The 23,016-nt window shown below is 48.5% G+C and overlaps 1 protein-coding gene across 1 annotated transcript; it reads left to right on the forward strand.

Moving 5' to 3' along the window:
• Nucleotides 1-3,540: 3,540 nt before the first annotated feature.
• Nucleotides 3,541-8,179, forward strand: MIND_01289300 (uncharacterized protein; the record flags this gene model as incomplete). Its single annotated transcript, XM_037369358.1, has 9 exons — nucleotides 3,541-4,461; nucleotides 4,522-5,002; nucleotides 5,061-5,673; nucleotides 5,727-6,061; nucleotides 6,106-6,451; nucleotides 6,505-6,685; nucleotides 6,751-6,774; nucleotides 6,826-7,516; nucleotides 7,590-8,179. 9 exons carry the CDS (start codon nucleotides 3,541-3,543, stop codon nucleotides 8,177-8,179), a joined length of 4,182 nt encoding a protein of 1,393 aa, XP_037214564.1.
• Between the last annotated feature and the right edge of the window lie 14,837 nt (nucleotides 8,180-23,016).

Genomic DNA, 23,016 nt, shown 5'->3' on the forward strand with positions numbered 1-23,016 from the left:
CCGCCTCTGCCAGTGGTTACTTCGCCTCCAGTGACACCACTCCAAGGAGCTCCAGCACATCTTGGGCAGCTATTCGGAAGCTCGCGTCTAACCCCACCACCAGCCACACCAGTCCATCGTGGCCGTGGCCGTGGTCACGGTCTGGTGGTGGTCGTAGCCTAACTCGTGTGGCACCTACTACGCCAACAGTGCATATGACTCGCGCCCGAAGCGCACACAAGAAGAGGTGGGTATTGATGACGACAGCCGTCCGCCAAAGAAGAGATGAAATAGCCTTGTAACTGTCCTACAATCTTAATGTCACGATTTTGCTGTGCGGTGCCACAATTAATTCTGAAGTCAGGATTAGGATTAATTTTCGGAATTTAATTCTGGGTTGGATGAATCTTCAAGTTGGGTTATGAGGAAGGTCCCGCAGGATTAATTGAGGGCATAATTAATCCTGGGGGATTTAACACAGGCAGGATTTACACATACAAGGTAGGATTAATTGCACATTGGAATTAATTGGGGAGGATTAATCCCACTACACAAGTACAGTACACAACTTAGGACTAGCAATTTCTAGCTCAGAATTAATTCCCGGCGCTAAAAGTTTCTAACAAAATTTAATTCTTTCGACTGCAAACGATGCGCAACTGGAGCAAATATGCGGAGCTTGAAGACTTCCTACGATGGAACCCGCACAGGTGCTTCACCGACGTTGACAAGTGGAACCTGCTGCGCAACGAAAGTGGCCAGGCCCATGAAATGCAGTTTGTTAACAATGTGTTCATGTAGTGCTGTCCACAATTATATTATGCTAGAATATATTTTGAATATATTCGAATAAATATGATTATATTATGCCCTCTGCATATTCAGACCCATTGAATATGAGTGATTATGAATATGAATATATTATGAATATAATATATTATACCCTGGCCATAATTGACCATATTCAAATACACCAGCAAGCCCTTCAGCCAGAAGTACTAGCTCTGTAGCAGGCTACTATAAAGCAGTGACAACATCTTCAAACTCAGTCTTTGCAATATCAATGACTCTTAGCAGTAAATCAGGCAGAACAACATCTGTATCCAGCCCTGACAGAGGGCTGAAGTTGACCTTTACATTGTTGCCCCAAACTTTGATGACACTCTTGGTGGGTATAAAGGTATCATGATTAATCTAGAGTTTTGTTTAGGTTAATATTTTATTGTCGGATATCCAGGCTATGTTATTAATCCTAGTCATTGCTGCAAGGAGTATCTCTGTAGAGTGCCTGTTCTACAGCATCAAGCATAGGATGACAGATATGTATGCTTCAATGACTGCAAAACTGGTGACAGAAGCAAGCATAACCAAGGAGTGGTTGAATAAACCACAAGATAAGGTGGATTATATGCCCTATGTACAAACTTGTGTAGCTTGAATATAATTGAATATATTCATATTCTGAGCTCGATTATGATTATGAATATGAATACAATTATAATATGCTCCAGCAGGGAGAATATATTATGAATATGAATAAATTATGAAAATTTCGTATTCATAATCATAATTGGACAGCACTATACCAGTTCATGTAACACGGATCTGGTCTATGAACATCAAATAACCCAACTTGAAACTGTCTAACGCTTTACTTGAAATCATACATTTTAGCCCCCGAACTTGAAGTATTCTGATATCTGGGGCCCTCAGGCTCAGGCTAGTAACAAAATAATAATATTCATATTTGTGTCGACACATCTGAAGCTTCCCTTTTCACTCTCAACAAAGCACACTTCCGCCCGGTCGAGTCCGTCGGCATGAGAAATGTCCCTAGTCGCGCGTGAACGACGCCATCAGCAGCGGGCATGAAAGCGAAGTTGCAGATCAGCTCTGCGGCGATGATGTGCATTTCTTGTATCCTGTTGTGTTGTGTTCAAAACCCGGTAACGCCCACAAGTGAGGATACTCACGCAAATCTCCATCTACAGTGTGCATAAGTAGGACACGTTACATCAGCAAAACTACATTTTACTGGGCGGTCTGGGACCAGACATCCCAGGTCACCCAGTAGCCCAAAACACATTTTGGGCCCAGAATTACTTTTGGAAGCATAATGCGCTCAGGGATCCAGAACACCCCCAGAACGAATTCTGGCCCCAGAACGATATGTTGCAACACCCACAATACCAGCCGGATAGTACTCATACAGGCTTTTACACAGATATATAACAACGAAGCGGTATTATTCAACGATATCATGTACATTGGCAGACTAAACACCTACGTGTAGCCCCCGAAACATGCCCCCCTACATTCAACCCTTGAAACAGGGTGCCTCACAGTGACACTCCCGGGACCCGGAGCACGCCGCACACAACCGGGTTGCGTTACGCTGTCCATTTCCTCCCCCTTCGTATTCGTGTTGGGTGGGTGTGAGACCAAATGTGGCGTTAGACAAGCCGGGACTGGCGTTGGCATGGAAGGGGACAGCGATAGGGGGGAAGTGAATCCACGATGGGGGAGCGACGGGGGGGAAGGATGGGTTATGGCGGGGGTGGGAGCGGTGAGTTATAACGCAGAGGCCCAGCACTTGCGCTCTTGCTGCTTGTGAATTTGCGACTTGCTGGTATGCTTGCGGAACTTGCGAACTTGAATGACTTGAAGCGAGATGTTGAGGGTAAGCCTGAGTAACACTTGAAGTGCATTGAACTGCCCTTGACGTGGCTGGGGATGTGTGGAGCGGGCGAACGACGAGAGGAGATGGTGGGGGAGGAAGAAAAAGGGTGGGAAGAATTGGCCTTCTTTCGTGCCAGAAGTGCCATCCGTGATTGATGGTGACAGGACCCCCGAAAATACGGTCTGGACTTGGAGACAAATTCGGACAGAATTGGGTCCAAAAGTGCCCAAAACTTTGGTGCAAAGTTCGGACAAATTTGGTCTGGAGGTCCGGTAACTATGTGATAAGGTGCGGACATATTTGGGCGATCTGAGAGGATCCGAGGCGCCAAAAGTGCGCCAACTTGCGCCAAACTCTGCCAATTGAGGCCATCTTATCTAGTATCGCATTATGTCTTGTTCTTTTGCCAAAATGCAGTCTAATGTAGTATACTTTTGATGCTACGTAAATAGACGTAAATCATTCGCCGCCGGACAGCGCCGAGCAGCGCCGAGCGACGTGTCGATGCCTCATGTCTTTCTCTCTTCTGACTCACCACCACCGTCAATGAAACTCCCTTTCCTGACAATAGCGTGTCTAGTTGGCCCTTGGACCATCTTCTGGTCACTACAAGCTACCCTCCAAGAGAGATGTAAGTGACTGCTAGCGCCGGCCTCATGAGCTCAGATGCTCGATGGAGCTGTCAACAATGCAAATATCTTATTCTCTGCTATTCTACTGGCAACAATTGCTTGCAGCTAAGCTTTGCGCATGCATTGTAGGTTTGTTGCGCGCTCACTTCGCATCATGACGACCGATCGTGTGTCACGCATAGGGGCTTTTTCCGCACTTTTTTCTCTCTTTTTTGCCGTCGACTCGCGCGTTCATCTGGTGCATACAAAATGTCTAACGAGCTCATTGATATAGATGCAGATTCAGTGTCTTTTGACCTGCAGTCTTGGATGGGCAAACCACCCGATGCCCTCGTTGCAGCACGTTCGGAGCTCCTCAGCCTCCCCACCGGCCTCAAATTCCCATTATTTCCTATACCGACCCACCTCCCCGCTGCAGAATTCATCGCGCTCCAACTGCCATATGCTTCGCGCTCGTCTGACATTGTCAGCGGGTCAGTCGCAAGCTGGTTCAGTCGCGACGCCCCCTGTACCTCTATCAGCAGTACATTTTCGCGCTCTCTTCCGTCGAGGGAGGTCATTCAACGGCTACTTGCAGCGTTGGGTCAGTTTTGGCTTGACGGATATCAGTCGATTGTTGACCCACGATGCAATGACGGACAAGACCGCTTCCCCCTCTGGACTCTCAAGTTGTGGCTTGAGCTGGGGTTAATAAGCGATACCCAAGCGTCATGGAGGTCTGCTTTCACATATCTGCGTCGCCAAGCGGTGCCTGATGCGCCAGAGGTGACACGAAAGGCAGCGGAGGAGATGCTAGGGTTACTAGGGAAAATCGGCTGGGAGGAGCCCATTGGGACGACGGGACTTCAAACAACCAGTCTCATCCGATTCTTTGGCAAAGCTTGGCTGTCCGAGGAACAAATTGCGCTTCAAGTACATCATATGCGCGAACGACTGAAAATGGAACGCCCAAAATCCGGTCTTCGAGTGCTGTTCGCGCCACTGCTTTTCACCAACAAGCTTCTTCAAACCTCGATTCAGCACAGCTACGATGACGAGCATGTCCGAGACACCGTTATGAGAAGGATTGAGGAGCAGGTCTACCGCGAAGATATCGATGTTCTCTATGCGCCAGCACATGTCCAAAACAATCACTGGATTGTGGTTGCTGCCAACTTCAAGGATGGGACGGTCTCCTTTGGTGAGTGTTTCTGGGTCAAGTACAAGCTTTTTTCACTGAGATTGTGTTAGGAGATTCGCTCTTTGACAGCCGCTATGGTGTCTACCCCCGAAAGATCATTCAAAAACTACAGCTATGGTCGAAAAAAACGGTTTATGGTCCCCTTGAACGATATGGGCAATGTTCTTCCTATCGGACAACAGACAGATAGTCTTAACTGCGGGGTTTGCTGGGCTGACGCAGTCATGACTGCAGTCTGGGGTGATCCAGGATGGAAACCCCAATTGGGTGTCATGCGCAGAATACGCTGGGGCATTCGAATGGCTAAGGAGTGTGCCAGTGTTTGCTCAGAGCCAACAACTGTTTCTCCGACTGCTGGCGCTGAGCGCATGACAGCGTCTTCGACGTCGACACCAGTCACACTCCCATCTCTCCGACGTCACCACCTCAACGAGCTGCTTAACCCTGATGTCGAGGCTGCGCATACACTACCACCCGAGCAAGTGGCTATTGAGCCTGACACTGATTCAGAAGACGAAGAAGCCTCAAACGGTAAGTAATGCATAGTGATTCGGCCAATATTCCGCTTCACTGACTACCCGTAATACAGCAGCCAGTCGTACGGGTGGGGATGACTCTGACACATCCCTACATTCTTCGACTTCCGAACGGAGTACTCTGTCGGCGACAGCAGCCAAAATCGGGAAAGCACTCAAACATGGTCTTCAGCAAGTCTCGACGACAACTCAGACAACACTTACTGCGGGAATGAAGTACACACAATGGCGACAAGCAGAACCACAAAGAAGATCATCGGCAAGCGAAAGCGAAAGCGAAAGCGAAAGCCTGGACGACTCCGAGTCGGACGTCGAACCCCCAAAAGCCAGGCCGGCGGGTACGGGAACTGCACGATCATCCGTCCATACCCGCAATGCTCGTCAAGCGTTCCGGGAGGGTACCTTTCGCCTGGATATGTTGCGCTACAAGGGTTGGCTAGAGGGAATGGCAGAAATCGATGATAAATTTGCGTATCGTCCCGGAAATGTGGTTGAATGGCGCTGTTCGAAGTGTTACGAGTGGATGAAGGGGAAGCAACCTTACGATTTGACACGAGCGCGACAGCATTCAGCAAGCTGCGGTATCAAGAAACGGAAGTACAAAAAGCATACGCAAAACACTCACCGTATGGACGAGTATTTGTCTGCTGGGAAAGCAAGTCGGAAGTGGGTCCATCAATAATTCATTGACGAGAAGCTTAGCACTCATGTCTTTATAGGGAAGCTGAATTCAGAACGTTATCTCGCGTCCCATGCCCGGGCATTGGACCGGATGATGATATTCGAGTCACTACATATCTTGAACGCACAGCAGTCTCCGGAGGTGGCGGTCAAAGTGTTACAGCCTTGTCGAAGCAGTTCTTCAAGCGCTTTTTCAGCCGCCTCGACTCAAAGCAACGTCGCCAGGTGCTAGATGCGCAGGAGCAGTCACATACTTGGGAAAATAAGCACCACTCCCTTCCAGTCCGTGTTTACTCGCGGACATGCAAGAAACTTCGTCTGCGACCTGTCTCCACCGGACCGCTCCATGTCGCGAATGCCAACAAGTTCTCCGGTCGCGTTCCTTCAAAACGGCAATCCATCGACCTAAACCCGAAGACCGTCACTATGTCCATACACCCTATCGTTTTCGCTCTCCACTGATGGGTCAAATCTACGCGCGCGCTATTGGTGTGAAGGAGCTGATTGAACGGAAGAGCCGCGACTCACCATTTATCCGGTACACGCTTGGTGCCTTGCGTGGCGAATACAACGATGAAGTGTTCAAGGGTTTGACGGAAGCCATGGTCACTCAACACGACAAGGAGAGTCGGGGTGTGGGGCTCCAAAACTTTCGCTACGCGCCGGCATATGACGACTTCACTCAAATTCTTAACCTACAAAGTCCGGCAGCATACCGTACATTTTCCGAGCATCTGCCAGCACAGTCGCAACGCAATCTTCGGTATCCTCTCGTTATCTTGAGTCTTCCAAATGTTGAAACTAACCGTTGGACAGCTTGAAGGAAGGAAAACAGCCCAAGTTTCCGATGACTATCTGCGAGCAGACATATGAGCTCGCGTTGAAGCACTTAGAGGCTCTGGCTTGGACGGGGCCCGTTGGACTGAGTGTAGACGATACAAAGTTGTGTGCAGCGCATCGTCTCTATTGGGACTCGGAGAAGGGAGCATATATGTTGGTCGGAAGCTCTTCGGGTCCATTCCCGTGGATAACCCTGATGCTGTTCGCAAACTAATTGAGCAGGCTCAACTAGACAAGGCAACCAAGGTAAAATATTCTGTTCTAAGTCCTGTTCCAGGTCTGACGACCTTCTCTTAGCTTCGTCTTTTCACACTCTCAGTACAAGCACCAGGATCGACACCAATTTTATTGCATGCCATGCCAATTGGCTCAAAAAACTGGCCAGCAGAGAAACTTGAGCCGTATTCTCTGACCCTGCTCACCGGTCTAATTGAGCGAGGTATTCGGGTCGTCTCATATGCATGTGATGGAACAGAGTCCGAAAGGGCGATTCAACGGCTACTTGTAGAGCATGCAGACCAAAGGATAGAGTACGAGATTCCTGGCGACGATGACAGTGCAAACTTCAAAATTGTGATTGGCCGTTTCCGGGGCCAGCAAGTTGCCATGATCCAGGACTCCAAACACGCACTCAAGACCTTTCGCAACAACCTTTTTTCTGGTGCTCGCATACTCACTCTCGGCAACCACATTGCACATTTTGCTCAAATTTACCAAGTTGCATTTGAAGAGGGCTCCCCGCTCTACCATCGTGATGTCGAAAAGCTCGATCGCCAGGATGACGGTGCAGCCACTCGAATGTTCTCTGCTGACACCCTCCAATATATCGCCGAAAACCATCCCGACTGGCCATTTGCCATCATATACCTCTTTGTTTTTGGCGAGCTCGTCGACGCGTACCAAAACCGGTCCCTCTCTCATCATATCCGTTTTCAAATGGTTATGCGGGCGAAATATTTTCTTGATGCGTGGTCTGACTTTATTGACTGTGCGGAGTATGACAAAGCCCGCCCACCACCTTTCACGCGAATGCCTCGACATCTCACGAATAATCATCGAAGGCTACCTGTTGCTCTTAATCATCTATCGCGACGACTTTCCCGATACACCACTTCTCCCATGGCTACACTCCAGCGAGGCCTGCGAACACACATTTGGTATTTGCCGTCAACTTGTCAAGGACTTCACATACCTCGACTTCCTGTACATGGTACCTCGGCTTCGAATTTCCATTAGACATGCCATTCTACGATCTCGAACATCCGATGGGAAAGCACGAGCAGGAGGGTACTGTCACACGTTTTGGGACACGCGTGGAATGAACTTGGAAGGCCTCTCGAGCTTCCCAACAACGGATGAAATGAAGCCACTCGCCACAGCAGCTCGAGCAGATGCAAATGCGCTATGCACTGCTTGTGGTGTCGATGCTGTTATTGTGCGTCGTATGCAAGATCGCTTTCGTCGCGAAAGAATCCCGTCAATCGCAGATTGGCTTCATCGGTCTGGAGATGACGTGGAGTCCATAAACTCCGAGAACGACGACAATGCATCAATATCCGCCTCAATAGGAGATGGAAATGAACTCAATGAGCTGCTCAGCCAACTCGACACTGAGTCCTTTCGCTCATCGACTACTGCGGCTGGTCGCTAAAGCAACAACACTGTCTATGGCAGCAGCAACATTACTGGTTGACCAATATGCGATGGTGTACGTCCTTAAACTGATATTTTGTGAGCAAGTACTCATTCATTATAGTCAGCAATACTCCCAGCCTACCGTTGATGACCACCAGCATGAAGACGAAGAGGCGCAAGAAATTGCACACTATCTTTCCCGACTATCTAGCACTGACACTACACCCATCAGCGGCATGGCAGCAGTTTCTCTTATACCTAGTCTATTCGGAACTGCTGGAACTCGTCTCACCCAGCCCACACAATTCGATTACTCTGCCCTTGTATCTCTACGACGAGAGCATCAGACACATCAAGCAGCGCAAGGTGTCCGTGTTCATGTGCATGTCGAACCAGCTTCCGAATCGGCAAAGCGACAGCTTATCAAGTCAATGCGAGCCATTTTGAAGCAGACTCAAGACCGTGGCCTTACGACTGGCATTGACCGGGCGCTCCGCACACAATCTCTTGGGGGAGAGCCTGCTACCGTGACATCGGCTGGTAATGCTGCCAATGCTGCTGCGTCGGCGGCAACTTCGTGCAAGAGAGGTAATATTCTTCTTTGTCCAATTGAAGCCACTTTGAATTTACTTGTTGATAGGCTTTTCGGAAACGACGAAAGCTATTTGCTGACGCCAATGTTGCTCGATTGACCGATATCGAATCAGCGCGTATATCTGCTGTGCGGCCACTCCTTCCGCATGATTGGGTTCTTGTAGCTGCAGATGTAGTGACCCGGAACACATTTGACGTATATCTGGCTCAAGGTTGGTGGCCGCTTGTCATAGTCCTTCAAGTTTACTCAAACTCACAATTTTTGATAGTCCTCACCTTGTATGCGCGCGGGGCTGGAAAATATGGCAAGCATGGGCTTGTGGTGGATGGCGGCAAATCAAATATCGCTGCCCTCTCATTCGTTGGGGTCCAGCTATATGAGCTTTCCCTTTCTAACGGTACATTCCAATCCGTTACCAAGCAGACAGTGCATCTCGACACCTCTACCTTTGCCCATCTTCCATCTCTCCAAATCCTCGCACTAGTTAAGGCACCACAGAAATCCCACACTAGCTCACAAGTTGCCCTCTCGGATGCTGATTTTACATTGTTTTCCGCGCTGAGAGGGTCCCGCGCCAACATATCCAAGGCGCTTATCCAAGCTCGGAAGCGTAAGGTGGCGGAGGAGGTCGATGAGTAGGGTTTTTCGGCTTAGAATGGACGCGGGCAAGCACGCGAAGAAACTTTATTCACTTATGTACTAGTGCCGCAAAGATGCCTAAAAAAATTGGGACTTTAATACTTGTACGGACAAATTTGGCCCAAATTTCGTCGCCTGTTCGGACAAATTTGACCCTAGGAGGTATCAAAGTCCAGACCGTATTTTCGGGGGGTCCTATGGTGACGCCATTTCGTCCCGATGAACTCATCATGTTGCCCGCCCAGTGATCCAGTGATTCCAGTCTGCCCAGTCCGGCGCCAGTCACCCCAGAGCTCCCCCAGAGCCCCCAGGAAAATGTAGTTTTGCTGATGTAGCATGTCAAGAGACTGGGCGACTTACCCGAGACAGACATGCGGGCCGGCGGCGAAGCTCAGCCTACCTGCCCTCAGCTTGCAGTTGCGACAGAAGACGATGGTCACGTACAAATTTGCATATGGGCCCATCCCATCGCCTTGCACCACGCGCCCCTCGATCCAGCGATACGGGTCGAACTTGTCGGCGTCTGCTCCCCAGCGTGATTCAAGCCTATATGTAGCATAATTAAATGGCTATGGTGACCATGAATTCAACTCGCCGTTGGAAGGAGCCGATCGACAGCACCAGCAGCTGCCCCTTGCACACCTCGATATGGTCCACCGTGCTGCCGCTCGTTGTCGTGATAGGCTGGGAAAGCGGTATGACGGCGTCCTGGTCGGCCATCCGATGCATAATTGGGAGGGCCGGATACAGGCGGAGTGTTTCCTGCGATGACAGTCACTTGAAAAGCAGGTATTTAGTAAGGGCCATGTAACTGGCCTTGATAGCCGCGATTGAGCAACGGGTACTGCTCGAACGGAACTTGCTTGGCGCGCAGCTCAAGCGCCTCCGTGCGCAGAGCGTCCTGTAGCGCTGGTTTGCGGGCGAGCTCGGTGAATAGCCACGACAGCGCGATCGCCTAGATTGAACGATCAGCTTGAGGTAATGCCGTCTGGGCTAGCCCATACGCTCGTCTCCTGCCCCGCAATGAACAGCGTGGATGTTTGCTGTACAAGATTCTCTACCGTCAGATTTCCGAGTCCTGCAACAGTGCTCAGCCAACTTGATTATTCATAGTAATTATCATGATGAGAATACATACCTTGCTTGTTGTCAGAGAGAAGCGCCATAGAGGGTTTCTAGCGCGTTCGAGTCGTCGAGTCCCCTCTCCATATAGCTATCCACTGCTTGCCAACCAAGCCGCTCGGTATAGCGGACTTGGTCCCTGATGCGCTTAAAGACCTCCCCGATGGCCAACTTGGGCATGGCGCGCAGCAGCCAGCCGGGCAGAAGCTCGAGGTTCAGTATTTCGTCCACGATGAGCTGCGCGGGCCTGCGCGTGGCGGATTCTTCGCTGTTATGGTAGTAGTGAGTAGAGCATTCGAGCATTGTATGTGTTTGACCCACACAATTTGGCGATTGGTTTCAACGACCTCCGGCGGGACTTCTTCCAGTGGTACTCCTAAAGCAGCTGTACTATGTGAGTCTCGGCTGATCAATATCGACTGACGGCTTCAATTCACCTTCACTAATGCTTGCCAGTGCCGCTTTGGTCAACAAAGGGACGATATCAACGACTCCATGTTTGTTCTCGTCCATACATGCGGCCAAACGATCCACAAGCTACACCCTAGTTTAAACAGACTATTCGTTCTCGTTGACTGTTGCGTACCTTCTGTGCAACGCGCTCAAATATCACTCCGTAGTTCCGGATAGCTGCTGGGGAAAAGCCGACGTTGAGCGCCGAACGCAGCTCCCGGTGCTCCCGTCCTGAATAAATGGAGTCAGTCAACCTATTGGCACAGCGCATTAAAAAATACAAGTACCCATTTTGCCGCTGACGCCGCCCTCGCTGAGCAACCAGACGATAAGTGTCCCATACGCAGGCGTATTCACGAATGCGGCGCTGTTATAGATGTATTGGAGTGCTTTGGGGTCCGAAATGGCCAGTCTATCGCTGGAGAAAATGCAAAGTCAACGCGTTGCAATTGGAGCGATTCAAAGATATAATGATTGATAACTTACACCAAACCCGCCCTTGAACCGGTAGACAAGCCCATATGCCTTGCGACAAGCGGATTCAAAGTCGCCGTAGATTTGCGGGATTTGAAGCTCCACGAGATTGCCTAGTGGTGAGAGTGAGTGCTCCCGACGACAAGTAACGTGAAGCAAAAGCGCACCAAGGAGCCATGAGCTGGGAAGTGGGCCTTGGATATGCTGTATTGCGCGCCCGCCGACGGGCCTCGTTGAAAAGGGCGCGAGTAAGGTAGGCGGAGAGCAGAAGGAAGACGATTGCAGATAACATGTGAGGGTGGGCGACTACATGCTCCCACGTCGAGCCATTCGTTTATACTTAGTAGACCCGGGACCGCGAGAACACACCTGCATGGCATGAGTTGCCGAAGACAGAAGAAGCGGTCTTGTGGCTCTTGTCCGTCCTCCCTCCACTCGGGAGCGAAACTCGTTCGCGGACGTGAAAAGACGACATTGAGTGGCGTAACAATAGAAAGCTATCGCGCTGCTTCTATCTCTCTCATGGAGACGTTCAAGTTCTTTGGATTAAATCGGCCCATCGAAAGTTGTTTGCTGGCTTTGGGTCATTCAGGAGCATGAGATTTGAGGGGGACATTGTGTCTGCAGAGTCAATTGTGAGAGTCAATCGTCGTCAGCTGCAAGAGAGAAGTGCTGACTCATCAGCATGACAGCTTCTTCTTCTTCTTGACGACAACCACCACCTGGAACGTCCCCAGCCCACAAACACTTTTTGGACCCTCAGGAAATCGTGCCACAACGTATTAAACCTCTCTGTTTACTGTCTTCCAATCCTTTTTCATCCATTTATAGCCGGTGCCGATGCTTTGCGGCCGTACTCAAGCGTAGACCATTCCCAACGAATTCAGCGACTCTCATGATGGCCGCGACTTCACCTAGCGCTGCGGTATATCCAATTCGGCACGAATAGCGGCTTACCACAGCGGATACATGAAGGACTGAGGCGTTGGGGAAACGCTTGGCTTGAAGGTGTGTCTTCTCCTCACTCCCCCTTCCACGCTTTCTTTCAGCTTAAAACTATTCGTCAGTACTCACCTCCACTTCTTTAATGTGTCGAGCCACTCTATCTTGCACCGGCGGCCACCATTGTCCTCATTCGTCCTTGTATCTTCCTCCTCCTCCCCCCATCCGCTGTCAAGACACGCTGAAGGCCGGCGACTCGACCCAGTCACCAACGTGGAGGCTATGAATGATGCTAGAAGGATGAGTAAAGACTCCTTAAAGACCGGGACGGTCTCTTCAGCGCTAGCGGGCAGAAACGGGGAAAGGCGAAAGTGATACTGTCTAGTGAGCAGTCCGGGAGCTTGGGACCACATGTGCGTTATCCTCAATCTCCTCCTGGAGCTGTGTGTGTGCTTAGCAACACCAAGAATCGTTTTTCTCTACCGCTGTTAACTTCATCTCACCGAATGACACTTGTCGGCGTCAAACTCTATTGTGGCTATCTTCAAGCTTCTACACGCCCTCTTCAGACCCTTCGGAAACGTCTGAAACCGTGCAAAGGCAAACGCGAGGCAGATTCGCTGCTGTCGCCACTTTCCTAATTTGGACCGACTTTTTGGTCCGTCGAAGTTTTTCTTTACCTTGTTATTCTTCTCTCTGACACTTGCCCAGATGCTTTACGACGAATATTTCACCTCGATATCCATGTTTTCAGCCATCCACGACGTGTTTCTTCATTCCCGCCGATGTCCGCCTGTCGATGCATTTTTGTATACCCCCGCCACTATCTATTCCCTTACGCCCTCGAAAATCGAAAACACGGGCCCCATCTTTACCGCATAAAACCCCCCCTCATCCTACCATCGACATCTTCGCTCGCCATAACTGTCGCGTGAACTGCCGTCGAGGCGAATGAAGGCGACTTTCCCCCCCAGCCAACTTGGGACTTGTCGCATCTTCTCCTGCGACTCTATATACGATGAAATGGAACGGGAAGCCACTATATGCGGCACAGAGGCATTCGCAGGCCTCACAATGGTCGTTCTTGGTGGACAAATCGAAGTCGTAAATACGGCAATTCCTCGGCCGTAACTGTTTCTAGGGCTCTTCGCATACGATATCCCCATCGCTGCTTTCTTCGTTCCTTGCAACGGATAAGCCACAACGGCAGACGACGCAATTTTCGCCACTTGCCTAATTCGGAAGATGCTTGTCAGTGAACGCGATTCATCTCTTTCTTTTCGTAAACTCAGTCATCCTCGTACAGTTCTCTTATACAACCAGAACTACGCAAGTCCTCCGTCTCGACAAAATCCTTGTCCTCTGACAATAACCATTTTATCGCAATCCAAGTAATCGTGGTCCTGTCGGCGTTTTCATCTCACCCAGCTACCTCCCCACACCCCCCCTCCCCTTTTAACCTCGCGATAAACGTTCAAATATATCGACAGAACTTGCTCCCATCGTGTCTCCGTGGCCATTATAGTTTACTCCACTTGCTCCTCAGCACACCTTGAGGGATACGCCGTAGAATTCGCCTTCCCAACGACGTTCGACTTGCTTACCTGGCTCCTGCGGCTTTTTGCGATGCACCGACAATGTGGAGCGCTTTTTTCAAAGCAAATTCCGGGTCGCAGGCTCTGTCCACCCAAATCCCCGCCATCCTTCACCACTTGCACGTTTGTCGACAGATCTATATCCATGGCTTTCCTCATAATAGCGGCCAACTTCTCATCAACTTTATCGCAACGTCCTCCAAATGGTGCTGTCAACGAATTCGCTACTTGCATCATTTACTGAACCTCCTACAGGCTTACCTTTAGGCAAGCCTCGCCATCCTGCCTGGTTCTCCTACGATAACTGCGGGTTGTCTCTGGTTTTCTTTACACCGCCCGGCATTTCATAGCCTCCCGGAAATCCGGGAGGCTACGGGCACCCCAGGGCTCAGACGCAGGCTGTTAGACTTGCGCTCGGACCAACTCTTTCAGCAATTAGTTGCCGAATGACAGTGTGGGCCGGTGGCGCGGCCGCCACGTGTAGGCAAGCCTCGAGTTCTTTGTTCGACTACGATGACGAACAGCGTGTTGGCAGCTGAAAGACTGAAAGAGTCTCTTTCAGCGGCCCTTTCCTTCCTCCTCCTCCACTGCAAATCATCCAGAGCTCAATGGCACGATCAAGCCCGACAAAGACACCGGGTTCATCCCGCCCAAGTGCGGGCCGACAGCTGCCTTCACGCGGGGCCAAGAAATCTCGGCCTGGTCCATCCAAGTCATCGACGGGGACTGCTGCAGGCGATACAGCCATGGAGCAGGACTCGGACCCTATGGTCCAGGGGTCCAGTCCGAGTCCGAGCCCCTCTCAGTCTGCCCACCGCCGCAAGCGTACGCATGCCGACATGGAGGGTGGAGGCAGAGGCAGCGGGGACGGCAGCGGGGGTGGGGACGGTCTTGGGGACGGTGGGGATGGTGCTGGAGGCAACAGCGAGGGAGATGCGTCGAAGCAACGTGCACGGAAGAAGCAGAAAACCGCCGAGGAGGAGGAGGAGGAGGAGAGGGAGGCAGCACGAAAGCGGAGAAAGAAGCGCTCGCAGCCTGAGCGTATTGCAGACGATGATTTGGATCCTGCACAGCGGTCAATTCAGGTATGTTCTATATGGGCTACGTTTTATCTGTATCTAACAATGTCTAGCGCGGTCTAAATACGGTTTTACACATCCTCCTTGGCATGAAGTCCGCCATGGACGTTCCCCGACGGACCATCTGCTGCTGAGCGTGCTCACTTTCGCCCGTCGTTTCACATCTCCGGATGACTGGGAAGCCCAGCTGAAGACGATCAGTGGAACAAATGAGCGCGCAGATGATGCCTCGCGGGACCTTCTCAAGGCTTGTAGAACTGGCGACAACCGCAAGATGGGAATTAGTCAGGCTATCCTGAAGGTTCCCCTCGCGCAGCTCCAGGTTATTCTGGGCATGTATTACAACTCGGGTCTTATACGATTTGCTCCCGACTACGACGATGATTCAAATAGCATATACAATACTTTTCATCAAGATCTCGCCATTGAAATCTTCCAACGCGTCGCTGTTCGCGCTGCATTTTGGCGCGGCAGTATCGACCTTACGTCCTTGTCAGACTCAGAGTTTCTTGGGCGCCTCTACCGCCACTACTTCTGGCACGTCATCAAGCGCAATGCTGGAGCAAAGGAGAAGGGGGGCCTAGAGCGAGATCGAGATATACGAAACTCAAAGAACCGGCGTAAAGATGTGAGTCATGTCTTTTTGAGACACCTTGACTCAACCCAACCGATGCCCAGAATGCGCACCGCCGTACCCAGGCAATACTTGATGATGGCTGGGGTGAGACAGTCGCCAATCTGGCCTTCGAACCTTGTGCGCACAGTGATGACGAGTTCATTGACGGTGAATACATCATCAATCCTCGCGAAGAGCGCAGCGAAAATGCCACCGACTTCTTCCGCTATCATGACACAGACCATATCAAGCTTATGTCTGCAACTAATAACGGCTACAGTCTTCGCACCCGAAAACTTCCCGAAATGGCAGACCCAAACTACAAAGGCCTGCTCAAGCATGAACGGCTTCCACGCAATGTTCCAATTGACTACTTTAAACCCGAATTCTATAACGAACTTCCTGCTCGGCTTCGCGCACACTATTACCAGAATGGTGTTGCTCTTCCTCATCGCCGTCATTGGGTTAATGGCCGTGTCCCAGCATCCTTCAAGGAATTAGATGGTGAGGAGTGGGACAAGATAGAGGCAGAGGTTTTGGAGGAGTACAAGGTCCCCTCTGATTTGGAGATGAGTCGTATGAACTTGGACGATCTTTTTGATGATCCCCAGTTCAATGCAAAGGAGGAGGGGGATAGTAACAGTGAGGAAGATGATGAGGAATATAACTAGATCTGGTAAAATCTGATAGAATATGCCAAGTTTTTTTTTTCTGTTCATTACTATATACTTCTATAATTCTTGGAATTGGTTATAGATGACTTTTCTTATATAACAAAGTGTTTAGAGCCGTAAAGGTAGTACTTAAGTAAGCAGTAAACATGGTATATATGATGAGATGATTATGCAAAGTTATTTTGATCAGTTGACCAACCTTAGATTGCCATGCAGAGCAAGGAATCATTATCTCATTCAGAATCCAAAAAAGGAAATTTTCAATCAGATAGAGCTTGAAACCTGGTGGGACATTGGGGGTATAAATTTTATATACTAGAGGTTTAAGATTGATATGGATATGTGTTGTTGGTATATGGTTAAGCTTAGAAGTTCATGCCAACTAAGATATTCTTTTCAGAATAATACAGCTAATTATTAGATATAATATTTGCATATGTGGACATATAGTTAAGGGCTCAAATGATATCACATAGTTAGATGATGACTAGTAGGAGCTAAATTGCCTATCAACCTGGATCTACCATGTATTATTACAATGCATTGCACATAACTTCAAATCCTGAAATATTATGATAGCAAGATAAAATTAATACCTGTGGACATATATTTAAGGGCCCAAATGATATTACACAGTTAGATCATGAGTATTAGAAGGTAAAATGCTGTTGAAACTGGATCTACCACCTATTGTTATTAATATATTGCATATAACACCAGCTTCCAAAAAAGGAAATTTTCAATGAGGGAGAAAGATATTCATATAATTAAATCATAACTTCTATAAGTTACAATGATGTCAAAACTGGATCCACCACCTACTATTATAATGTAAGACATATGACTTCCACTTCCCAAAAAGGAAATTTTAGAGAAAAAGAAACTTTTGGTAAAGGAAATGTTTAGTTCATATAGAAAATAGAATAAAATGATAGGTATGGCCTATAAGACTAGTCCCATCTTCCTCTGTTGAGTCCCCAGCATAGAACCAATAAATCTCTGTGTTCAATACCATAAGTCCCTTTAGGCCGTTTCAATACTGTAAGATGAGTCAAAATATGTTGTGGCTCAATGATACAGTATTCCTCAGAAGGAGAGGCATCTACAATCTTTGCCAGAAGCTCAGGGCAGCTGGTAAATGCTGTATTTGCAGTAAGCCAAGATGGGATCTGTTTATGCTTATGCACAAGAATGAAAGTTTGCATATAGCCCTGCAAAGGCATTTGCCAGATATGCTGAATGTAGCCTGTGAGTTTCTCACTAGGTCTGTTTGGGCTTTTGAACTGGATATTGCTGTTGCCTTCATGAGAATGTCTGCAACTGAACACATAATTGTGCATCTTGAATCTTAAAGGGTGTAGAGCTGCTGGGGGTAAAAATAAATCTCCTGGCTGATTTGGAGATCCAATGGGTTCAATAGTTGTGAGCCAACGTGTCTGTCCCATAGAGTGAAGATAGTCCAGAATCAGATTATAGCCCCTGTGATCAATTTCCTCTCCCTTTGCTAGAATTTGTGCTTCTTCCCATCCTGAAAGATGGGTGGCAGGATCAGGCAGTTCATTTATCTCCTGCATGGGCTGTAATATCTTTGCTAACTTTGCAGTAGCAGATGTAGAAGTAGCAGCCTGTGTGTCTTTCATAATAGCTTCTAGTCGGCCACGCCGGCATAATTGTCGTAAAATTGTCAACTCCATTTTTGCTAAAATTCTTAATCAGATTTATAAAAATACTCTAAGTGAAAAATGATTTACAGCTTTGTTTGTTTGTCTTGATTTGACCCATGATTCCATTAAAACGTTCTCCTGCGAATTCACTAAGACCTGGAGATGGTCCCACAAATTTGAGCTGTTCAATATTATGCATAGCAAGATGTTCATTGGGAGGAATAGTTGCATCTGTGAATAAGGCTGCTTTGGTTTTTCTGTACTCTAGAATATGAAATTTATATCTTTCTGCTTCTGTATCTGAGGTGCTAAAAGATGCAACAATATTCATAGCAGCCACTAGATGATGAAAATTCTTCAGAAGCTGGCTCTGAGTATCTGTACCTGCATACCAAAGCTCAGGCATTATCACAGGAAATATTGCTGTGAAAAGAATCAAGATCTCCTGTGCCTTCAAAGTACCATGGCTAGCCTCTCCAAGATTTACAGGAGGACGCCCTACATGAGAAGGTAGCTCTATATCTTGGATACCTTTTCTGACAAATGCTAAATCTTCCTTGGAGAATTCATATGAACCTTCAAAGTCTATAGCCTGATAGTCTCCATCCTCCAAATCTTCATCTGGAAATTCAGCTGCCATAAAAGTTGCAAACAGTGGGTTGGCTGGTGTTGGGGTCACAGATCTGTCTGAGCTAGATTGTCCAGCCTTGTTTTTTCCCTTTCGAGACGACCTCTTGGAGCTTGGGAGTTGCTTGTAAAGATTCATCTTCTGAAGCAGAACTATCCATAGAGGTCCAAGCTCCTGGGATTGGTGATAGACTTGGTATGATAACTTGTGATTGACTAAGTTCATTTTGAGATTCATGCTCAGAGCTTTCCTCATGTAGTGACATCAGCTCATCAGAAGCTTCAGCAATATCTGAGTCCATAACCTTCTCGGCTTTCCTGGTTTCAGAAACTTCTGTTACTTTGGCTGCTTGGCGGCCTATCCCCCAAAGTGAGCGAATATGAGTTCCACCAACTCCCTCTAGAAAATTATGCATAAACCCAAGAATAAGATGTTTTACAGGATCCCAAAGTGCAAGATCAAACATAGGTGACCATCTGACACCAGTCTCTGAGGCTTGAGCTTCTCTGGCAGTAAAAGCATTAATTGCTAGGAAAGCTGCTGCTGCTGCTCGAACAGTCTCATTACTGCGGAATTCCCAGTTATCATAATCCAGACGTGCAATCTCTTTTAGAGTGATCATGCAATATGTACAAAACATATCAGCACTATGCCCCAGATAGCCTGCAACTTTGCGAATTGCACCAAGATCTGCAAGAAGAGGGATAATCAAGGACTGAACTAAGACTCCTGCAGCATTTAGGGTAGTTTTGATTTTCTTGCCAGGATTCCAAAACTCCTTCATGATATTAATCAGCGCTTGGATAACATGCCAGATTTGATGAACATCAGGTGCTTTTTTCCCTGGAATCAAGCTCCAGAAAAAGCAGTTCTCAGTTTCAAACCGCAGATGTACTGGTAAATTGAGGCAGAACAATACAACTGCACCAACTGAGTTAACTTTGCCTAATTCACCATGAATATGAATTGCTATATATATTAACTGCACTCTTACCTGATATCTTATTGGTATAAGGATTGAACCAATCAATGTACATTGACCAAACAAGGTTGTATGGTCCAAGAACATAGTTTCCTAAGCTCTTCCAAAGTGGGCTATCTTTAACATCCTTCATAACAGCAGGATATCCATTAAGCATCCTATTGGCACTGTCTGTTGCAGATTGCTGTAATGCTGTAACTATAACAGAACGAGATAGAAAAAATGATAGAAAGGAATCAAATGACTGAGAGGTGAATTGCCTAGCAGGAATATCTTTAGTACCAGAGAGAGTCTTGATAGACTTGAATAAAGGGGTGCCACAGATGGCTGATTGAGGTGATTGTCTATATGAGCATTTCCTAGGGATTTGTCCCTTTCCCTGTGGATACATAGAAAAGCATTCTAAACAACAGATTGTTCTTTCAATTTCAGGTTCAGAAGAAGATTTATATGCTGTTCGTATATCCCTAGGAATATGAATATGAGGAATCTGCAAATTTATTCCAGAGGCCTTGAGAACACTCCAGATTATTTCTAGAGTTAAGAATAAAATCAGGCCTAAGCTGTTCAGAACTTTATTTGCTGCATCACGGCTAAGTCCCATTGAGAGGTTGAGCCATAGAACCAACAGGATAGATAACTGTCCTATAGGTTGAAGTGCTAGTATTGTTTAATCAGAATATTTATACAAGCTGCTTTATTTTGCTTACCATTCTCAAAAACCTCAGGTGGAATTTCCACTGTCTCAAGTACTTGGGCCAAAGGGGGACAGCTGAATTAGCAATTTTAGGACTTGATTGAGACTCCATGTTGCCTATTTTAGCCCTGCCAGTATGCCTGCCTTGATTTCTAGACCTTGATTGGGCTTCAGCCAGAGAATCCCTTAATTGCTGAGCTTTGGTATGCTTTGCATAGGTTTGTCTGGTCAAAAGTTGCCCATCAGGCTGGCAGCTTTCACAGAAGCAAAGCTGGGTGCTCATGGGACAGAGGCGGAAACTCAGGCTGTAGAACGGCAGAACAGGCTTTTATTGGATGATCTAATCTCCATGGTTCTATCAAATTCTCACGTCACACCGGTGTCCCGAGCCGGAGGTCCAGGGCCGAAGGGCCGTTCTTTCATTGAAAGAGATTTTCTTTGTGGCTTAAGCTGCAACGCCAAGGCAGGTGCCTGACAGATGAGCTGCAGGTGCCCGTAGCCTCCCGGAATTCCGGGAGGCAATGGAATGCCGGCGGTGTTACCTGCTCAATCATCATTCGATTCACGCCCCCGCTTCATCCGAATGACTTCAAATGTAATGACCTCTCCCCATCTTCTCAAATTTCCCCTTTGATATTTCTATATGGTTTCTTCTCCTGTTTATTCCACATCCAACTACTTACTGTACCCACTCATCTCAATTTGCTTCTTCCGCTTCATTCTCTTCGTATCACCCATAACTATCAGCTATGTAGTATATTTTCCTCCACTGTTCTCTATCACCGCCGATCATCGTGGCTCATTTATGTACTCTGACTTTCTAGCCTATAGAATCAATAAAATTTGTTACCGCGCATTGGTTGAAAGTTTATAACGAATTTAGTCCTGAAAAAGATGAAGACTTGAAACGCCGGTGCGGTACTCTGGAACTCACCTCGTAACTCTTCCCAAGGTGGAAGATCAAACAACGATGGTATACGCTCCCACAATTCTTGCTTCCCCTCCTTGTGCGATGCCTTTCCGGCAGCAGTGCAAAAACGGCATAGATTTTTGCACCAGGAAGACCGCCAAACCCAGGAGCTTGTCTTATGCGACGGGTTCCAAAGCGAGGCGAAGAGCTCCATTCGAGCCAAAGCACAGGTAGACGGATGTTTGCATTCATCACTGCCCTCCTTTTGGATCCATTTTCCGGTCGTTTGTTGCTGCGCCGCCACACGCTTGAAGACCGCCTCGAGTATTGTTCGACGGTCAGCTTCCGTTAGCGAGGCTGCCTTGGGCGTGACGAGGAGGGGGAAGCGGTTGGGGGAAGCGAGCACCCAGAAGGCGGTTGGGAGCAGCTGCGGCAGATCCAGCTCTCGTGCAAGGACACTGACGTCGAGTGCTCGGTTATGTACGGTGAACCAGGCTGATTCGGTGTCTGAATCGGGCAAAATATAGGCGTTGACACGTGCCGAGTCCAGCCATTCATCAAGGGTGGATGGATATGCGGCCGTCAGGCGCTGCATGGCGCTGTTAAACAGCCAATCTATCTGGTATTTCTTTCCAATGCGCGCAAAGGCTTCGATGACAGGAAACGGCAGGGGGTCTTTGTCCGGATAACGACTGGGGAGTATAATCAAGATCATTAGCCTTGGGTCGGTGCAATAGAAAGCCACACACTGATAAAATAGACGTTTGAAGACGTAGTCCAGATCGACGGGGTTATCCGGCACGACTAGGATTGTGGGTGGTGGCGCATGATCCATAAGAGCCTTGAACTTGGGAGAATGCAGCGCCAGTTGGCTACGGAGAACCCGGAACTGCATTTTCTGCGCTTGAATGACGATGTTGCCATCATCGAACCACACTTCGGACCGGACAATGTCAAGCTCGCCGACAGCGTGAAGGTCGATCGGGTCTTCGGAGTCTGAACGCTTTCGTTTTTGCTGGGGCTCTGGCATGTCAAGCGGACGGCTATTCGAGTGAGATGACGAGTGTAGTAGTCCTGTGTAAGCTTCGACGTTGCCCTTGTCTCGTTGAATGATGATGGAAATGGTAAGAAAGAGAGGAGTAACGGCGTGACTTTCTTCCTCTTGACTTCCACTTGTTATCTACCACCCACAAAAACGGCAAGGAAGATACGACCCCAGGCGCCGTGCCCATAGGCGGCAAGGAGCGACTGGATATACATTACGGTTTCTGGGGCCATTGGTGCGCGACTTTTACGCATTGTTTCCCAAATTGACACTGTCATCGCGCTAGCTTTGCCCTGAGCTTCACGGCCTCACATGGTGGACTGCTCACCCCTCATTGGCGGAGGTTAACGAGACTCTCCGAGGTGTTGCTGCTGCCAGTGTGGCGCGGGAGAGGCTACAAGCTTGCTCCATTCCAAAGTCACCAGGGCAGAAAATTGGAGAGGACCTTGCGACGGAGGATAGAGTTACTGCTCTCCCTTGTCGTATCGTCGCTCAGGAGTGCGACTCGGCATCCACAGCGGATAGAATGGGCTCTGGTCACGGCGTTCTTGACTATCATTTCCACTCCGGCACAATACGGGCACTCATCTCTGGAGTTGGCGCTCACAATCTCCTTGACCATATCCTGCCGTCTCCCTCCGCATTTCTCCTCCACATATGCCTAACATGACACCCGACCGCCGCTTTTCTGTGGAAGCCTTCAAGCTACATCTGCCGAACGGACCGGGGCGCAGAAAA

The sequence above is a fragment of the Mycena indigotica genome (assembly GCF_014461135.1).
Source record: "Mycena indigotica strain 171206Taipei chromosome Unknown Mind.scaff0013, whole genome shotgun sequence".
NCBI lineage: Eukaryota > Fungi > Basidiomycota > Agaricomycetes > Agaricales > Mycenaceae > Mycena > Mycena indigotica.